The sequence below is a fragment of the Atheta coriaria genome, unplaced genomic scaffold, assembly GCF_025399875.1.
Source record: "Atheta coriaria isolate IRGN ID8LTWV9N9 unplaced genomic scaffold, Caltech_Dcor_3.1 hic_scaffold_6_pilon, whole genome shotgun sequence".
In the NCBI taxonomy this organism is placed as follows: domain Eukaryota; kingdom Metazoa; phylum Arthropoda; class Insecta; order Coleoptera; family Staphylinidae; genus Dalotia; species Dalotia coriaria.
Window position 1 is genome coordinate 6,292,796 of NW_027045448.1, and position 6,512 is coordinate 6,299,307.

Below are 6,512 nucleotides of genomic sequence, written 5' to 3' on the forward strand. Positions count from 1 at the left end.
AACTTTAATCATCAGATAAATGTAAAATGACAAAAGACACAAATATTATCAACTATAACTCGGTGGGATTTGCAACAAGCGACTGTCGACGACCAACAGTCTGTTGGTACTGTTGATGCTCACTATAGAGATTCATCTCCCATCCAGCATCCCTTCGGTGGCGGTGGCGGCGGCGCTAGAAACGATGGTGGTGAGGATTGGGGCTTGGGGGGCAACAGGTGAGGCATGCGCAATACGTCCACATCCTTTTTATCGATTCATAACATTCCCATTCGACGAGCGGCGGCAAATTGTTTGGAAACTTTGGGATAATACACGCGAATACGCGAATATATTTACATATGAACGTATTGAGTCGGCGGCGGCGGCGGTGGCGACTATTCACTCATGCACATATTCAATGCGCGCATACATTTTTAACGTCGCGACACTTTTCTTATGCTACACGGGAAACAAACAAACAAAATGACGTAAAATCGTTACAGGATGAGATAAACACAAACATATTGTGATATCATTCATCCAAACAGGTGAACTAACGTAATAACTTTCTGGATTATTCGCAATTTTCGTGTTCAACTTTTTTGTAGATAATCGTTTACTATAGGCAACCAACTATTCAGTATTGAACATACTAACAAACATAGTTTCATTGGAGTTAAACGCGTTACAAGTGAAACAAATTCACTGAAAATTACTAAATTTAATCACTGTTTATACTAAGTTTGAGTTATTGCACATTTTAACTGAAATTCTTAACATTGTCCAATGTGATCATAGTGATTTAATGTTATGCAACCAAATACACTCAAAGTTTTTTTTATGATTTTTGTGTGGCGTGCGCAACGCAATCATGAAAATCAACCAAAAAGTTGCAACGCCAAACGTTTTCTTTATTTCCACCGCTTTTCCATCGACGACAATGTCGCCGCAACGAACAAATAAACAACAACGCGACATTTGGCGATCGTCAGTTGTACGCGGCGCCGGCAACCCGTATGTCCTAGTGCAAAAATAAACAAATAATAACTCTAGTGAAGATCGTTACTTACAAAATAAAAATTTAGCATAAATATGTAACAATACACAACAACAAAATTTTAATATTGTTAATGGACAATAAAAACATGGATTTGATAAAGATGTGGAGTAATTTGATAGCGGCGAACGCAATATACAGGAATATAAATTCCGAGGGTGTTTGCGCCCTGCCAACAACATACTTCATGCAAGGTGTGCACTTGTTCGCTTCGGAAAATGCATTGAATTGCGACGTGTCCGAAGCGACGATTTCGGATGATGAATCTGACGCCTCCGAAGTCGAAGTCGAACCTGACAATGAAAGGTATTCGCAAGATGACGTGAGTCTCGCAGATTCGAGCAAAAGTGATGATCAACGCTCAACAACGCCGAGTTCAACGGTATTACACAGTAGGAGACGCATTCAACGGACCAGGTTTGTAATTTAAAGTTTTGAAAATCGATTTATTTTTATCGTAAAATATTTTTACTGCTTTCTTCAAGATATTCACGTGAAGAATACAAATGTCCGACTTGCGCATATACGTGCACAATTGAGAAAGCTTTCTTTAAACATCTGCGACAAGATTGCGAGCAGGCAACGAACAGCGAAGGCGATCCGAGAATTTCCTGTCCGATTTGTGGCAAGGATCGTGATTCGGAGCCGTTGTTGATGGCACATATGGTCAAACATCGCTGTGGGAAACATTTCTGTTGTGATTTGTGTAAATTCCGCACATTGCAGATGAAAAAGGTAAGTGGAAATTCCTCTTTTTTAGTTCTACAAATACAAATAATTAGTGTTCATATTTTACATACTTTTATTTTGTGTAGCTAATAAACAACGAAAAAATGTCCTAACGAAGTAATGATCGATGAGATTCCAAATATTTTCACGATCAAATGACATTTTTGCATGCTATCAATTTTAGTACCTATTTGATAAATGCGTTGCATTCATGTTTTAAGTACCGTTTTGCAATCGATAGTATTTAAAAACAACGAAATATTTTTTTTCACTGTTATTAATTAGGTACTCAAAACAATTTGCGGCAAAATTATGAATATAAAAAAAATTATTTGTAACAATTTTTACAATCTGGGATTTTTTTAGTTGGAATGATAAGTTATTTGTAATTAAAGTTAAACGATAGATTTTTTTGCATTTAAACCAAATATAATTTATATTTATTTAGGCTTAACGTCTGCAACCCATATTACACCAAACAATTTGGTATCCATTTTGAAACATTTACTAAACTGAATTTTTTATTTTTCATTAGTTAATTCAACATCGAAGAATGCACACTGGTGAAAAACCACACCTCTGTCCATACTGCTCGTATCGTTCAGCAAGAAGAGACAACCTACGATCCCATGTACGACGTGTGCACAAAAAAGAAAATCTTACCTGCGACACGTTTGCACCTCGCAACATGATCCTGCACGCCAGCTCTGCTTCAATCCCTGCAACAGCTCACAGTTCTAATGCAACCGTCCTCGCGTAAAATGTACGTATGCAAAATAAACGCTGTAAAAGTCTGATTAGATTAATTCAACGAAAAAACAACTTTTTACTGTGTGTAGTTTAAGAAAAGTCGTCCATTTTAAATTTCGAAATAAATTTCAATGTCTAGAATATTGCTGAAAATTTTGACGGCTCAAACATATAACTTAATTCGAAACAATATTAATATAGTTAAGGAATACTGTTGTCTATTATCAGTAATCATGTAATGTTTAACGATGCATGTAAGTTTTTGGATGTTTTTTGAACTCGTTAAGTTTTACAGAGGATATTTTCTGACGCATTTTTTGAAGTACATACATTTGAATATATTTATGAGTATTTGAATGTGTATGCGGCGCAACTGTTGCAAATAAATGTGCGAATAATTACAATGTAGTCCTAATTTATTTGCTTATCAGTAAAACGGTGGCATTTATTACATTTTAGGCACAAACACTGCAAATAAGATAATAGACTATGCAATTATCTACATTTTAGTTACATTGTTACTGCAAATTCTTCCTCATTTTATTACTTTTTGTGTGTACTAATTACATATTGTTACAATAATAACAAGTAATTGAAATGCAAAGGTATTGTTGTGTATATTGGATTGCATATGTTAAATTTGTTAGCAAGTTTTAAATCTTGCCGTCATTGGCGCTAGAATTGCAAATCAGAGCTGCCAACAGTAAAAGTAGGTATGTCCCAGACTGAAAGTAGGCAACTTGGTTATTTTCCTTGTTTTCTCCGCTGGCGATTGTCAAACAAGTGCACATTCCAGAATTATTTACGATTTGCGCGAAAATACGTTGTTGCGCACTCGAGGTCATGTGATTTACGATCGTGTTTTGTTGTGCGTCGTGTGCGCTGCGGTTGTACTACGCTTCGTTGGCGAGAAAACGCGATGTAAACACGGAATCAAACTCCGCTCACGAGGTGAACACAGCGACGAATGGCAATGTTACCGCCGTAGGTGCAGGCAGCCAGTGACCAAAAGTAAACAGAGAAATATATATCACCGAGTAGGAAATTGGAACTAACCCTATTACGTTACAACGCATTCAACACAACTTGAACGTAAGACCCAATATAAAAATAGTTTATTTATCAATATTATCAGCAGTGAATTGCTTGACAGATAACAGACAACTTCTCAGTATTGGAGTGGGTTTATTGAGAGCAAACCGAAGATAAGAATTGAATTATTTGTGTACACAACTGGCCGATTAATTTGGGGAAAGGAGTGCGACACAGCATGCCCGTAAGTTTACGCGGCAGCATCAGCGACGAGCTGGAGACCCACCGCGACCGCCGATAATGCTATGGGCGCCTGCTGCTGCAAGCAGAAGCGTGAGCAGAGTGAATCGTACATTCCGACACCGTCACCACAGCCGCTCGCCAACGCCGAGGCGCAGCCCAATCACTATGTACGTATCACTGCCTGTGGGCACGTCGAGGGCGAGGAGAAAGGCTGTCCGGACTCGGAGACTGTCGACGAGCTGGTGCTGCAGACTCTTGGATGTATTGGAACACTAGTTGACAAGTAAGCTAAATATTTACTATTAAAAACAACAAATAAAACATGTTTTTTGTTTGTAGTGAACAAGAACCACCACAATCCATGCTGCGTCTGCATAACATCGCGGACAATGAAGAAGGCTGGATTCAGGTGGTCAAATCAATGGTGAATGTCATCCCAATGCATGATCCACTTGGCCCGTCCGTTATTACACTGCTACTTGATGATTGCCCGTTGCCATCACGAGAGAGTGTGCAGCGCGTGGCGAAGATGTTTAACTTATCTAAGGACCGTGCGTTGCTCAGTCGGGATACAGCACCTCGTGAACGTAATATCTGCGTTGTTCTTGGTTGCATCGCCGAGAAACTTGCCGGGCCGAGTAGTCAAGGCATTTTGACCGACGATACATTAGATTATTTGTTAACTAATTTAGTAAGTGTTGAAATATTTACCTAATTTGTTAAAATGTAATGTTTAATATAATATTTGTTTTCTAGGAACTTGAAACCGATCCACATGTGATATTATTTTCATTAATCGCCTTAGAGAAATTTGCTCAGACAAGCGTGAATAAATCGACGATCGTCAAACGCCTCCAGATGCAACAGCCGTGCCCAATTGCACTGCTGGAGGAATGGCGTCACGAGACGCATTATGTTCGTCGTCAGGTTGGTTTCTGCGCGCAGTGGGCGTTAGACAATTTATGTAAGTAAATTCCACATCAATCAGAACAATCATTAATGCGGTAATGATGTGTATAAATGAATTTTATTACAGTTGTGATGAATGAAAGGACCTTCACCTATTTAGCCATCGACATGTCGCCGATTAACGCGATGTTGAACACGAGCGACGTGAGCGAGTATCTGAAGATATCCGCCGACGGGCTGGAGGCGCGGTGTGACGCTTACTCATTTGAGAGTGTGCGCTGCACAGCGCAGGCGGATGCAGGCGTTTGGTATTATGAAGTGACTATTGTTACGCCCGGAGTAATGCAAATCGGTTGGGCGACGAAAGATAGCAGTTTTCTGAATCATGTAAGCGGTTAAAAATCAATATTTCCATGATTTATCGTGTTTATAAATATAATTACATTCTAGGAAGGATATGGGATAGGTGACGATAAATACTCGCTGGCTTATGATGGCTGCCGGAAGTTGATTTGGTACAATGCTAAATCCGAGCCGCAGACGTTGGCGAGATGGAGTCCCGGTGATGTGCTGGGATGTTTATTAGATTTCGAACAGCAGCGTTTTGTTTTTTCTGTTAATGGTGTAGGACTACCACCAAGCACGCAGGTGTTCAGTATGGCTAAGTAAGTAAACTTTTAAAACCGCGTTTAGAAAAGTTTTGTTATATTGGTTAGTGAAATTTATGTTGGCTAACTTGTCTATTTGTTTGATAGGTCTGGTTTCTTTCCCGCTGCCAGCTTCATGTCATTCCAGCAATGCCGATTCAACTTCGGCTCGGAGCCGTTCAAGTACCCGCCCGACGGTGTCGTGTTCTCGACTTTTAACGAACATGGCGTACTCGAACCGGACGAGAAAAAGGTTTTGCCTCGCCATGTTTTTCTTATGCTGCTGCGGCAGCACAGCGTACGTGAAGACAGCTGCACACTTTGCTACGATATGAAGGCTTCCGTTCGACTCATTCCTTGCAATCATTCGTGAGTTTTAACCAAAAAAGATTAAAATTTGGTGTTAATAATTGTAATTTTATTCATAGGGGTTTCTGCACATCGTGTGCGAATATGCTAAACGAGTGTCCGATGTGTCGCGCCGTGATTTGGAAGTACATCGAGGAATTATCGGCGTGACACTGTAAGTACAATCATCGTTCCGGGCATTCCGGTCAGCTCAGCTTTAAGCGACATTTTATCCTCAGTTTAGTTTTAAAAATTGCTCACAAAGAGTTTTTAGTACCAAGTTTAACCGTTCATTTCTTTTACTTTTATCCAATTTACATCGAATCGCTTGTTTCTGGCCTACGGCACAACTAAAACTACATATTGCGGGTCAAGAGGAGTTTATATTTCATAGAAACGTATATATGTATATTGCAAAAAGAAAATATTTATCTTCGGTTTTATATGTTTAAGAGAATAACTATTAGGACGCAAAGAAAAGTGTATAAATATGTTTATCATTTGTAAAATATTTTTCAAAGATATATATAAAGAGTAATTGTTATTATTGTTAAAACAAGAAGTGCATTGATAAGTTTTTTTGGTAACTTTTTTAGTTACTTTGGTATTTCGAGTAGTTTCCTAGTTAGGTGATTCTATACATTGTTTTATTGGCTGCGTTGAGTCATTGATGATTGTTTAAACATTCCTTGGTGTATCCTTCAGTGTTAGTTTATTTTTTTGCTGATTATGTTCATAAATATGCGTGTTGTGAGTGTTGGTTTGGCGCGTTGAGTTTGAAATTTCCCGCCGCGCGGCGCCACCAGTGACATTTG

General features: G+C 39.0%; 2 protein-coding genes across 3 annotated transcripts; both read left to right on the forward strand.

Annotated features, from left to right (window-relative positions):
* Window positions 1-8: 8 nt before the first annotated feature.
* LOC135793668 (RE1-silencing transcription factor B-like) lies at window positions 9-2,922 on the forward strand. The gene is made up of 3 exons (XM_065304703.1): window positions 9-1,456; window positions 1,525-1,774; window positions 2,304-2,922. Exons 1-3 carry the CDS (start codon window positions 1,113-1,115, stop codon window positions 2,526-2,528), a joined length of 819 nt encoding a protein of 272 aa, XP_065160775.1. The 5' UTR covers window positions 9-1,112; the 3' UTR covers window positions 2,529-2,922.
* Window positions 2,923-3,271: 349 nt separating this feature from the next.
* On the forward strand, window positions 3,272-6,259 carry LOC135794896 (RING finger and SPRY domain-containing protein 1-like). Of its 2 annotated transcripts, none has more exons than XM_065306382.1 (8): window positions 3,272-3,610; window positions 3,657-4,076; window positions 4,133-4,484; window positions 4,550-4,757; window positions 4,830-5,089; window positions 5,153-5,367; window positions 5,458-5,718; window positions 5,778-6,259. In XM_065306382.1, the coding sequence occupies exons 2-8, from the start codon at window positions 3,856-3,858 to the stop codon at window positions 5,866-5,868; spliced, it is 1,608 nt and encodes a 535-aa protein (XP_065162454.1). In that variant the 5' UTR covers window positions 3,272-3,610; window positions 3,657-3,855; the 3' UTR covers window positions 5,869-6,259. The 2 variants fall into 2 exon arrangements, with proteins under 2 accessions (XP_065162454.1, XP_065162453.1); XM_065306381.1 differs by having other exon boundaries at window positions 3,672-4,076.
* Window positions 6,260-6,512: the final 253 nt, after the last annotated feature.

Coding starts and splice junctions, on each gene's coding strand:
- LOC135793668 (XM_065304703.1), top strand. CDS start 1,113: ATGGACAATAAAAACATGGATTTGATAAAGATGTGGAGTAATTTGATA. Junction 1,457..1,524: donor AGACGCATTCAACGGACCAG/GTTTGTAATTTA, acceptor GCTTTCTTCAAG/ATATTCACGTGAAGAATACA. Junction 1,775..2,303: donor GCACATTGCAGATGAAAAAG/GTAAGTGGAAAT, acceptor ATTTTTCATTAG/TTAATTCAACATCGAAGAAT.
- LOC135794896 (XM_065306382.1), top strand. CDS start 3,856: ATGGGCGCCTGCTGCTGCAAGCAGAAGCGTGAGCAGAGTGAATCGTAC. Junction 4,485..4,549: donor ATTATTTGTTAACTAATTTA/GTAAGTGTTGAA, acceptor TTTGTTTTCTAG/GAACTTGAAACCGATCCACA. Junction 5,719..5,777: donor CTCATTCCTTGCAATCATTC/GTGAGTTTTAAC, acceptor TTTTATTCATAG/GGGTTTCTGCACATCGTGTG.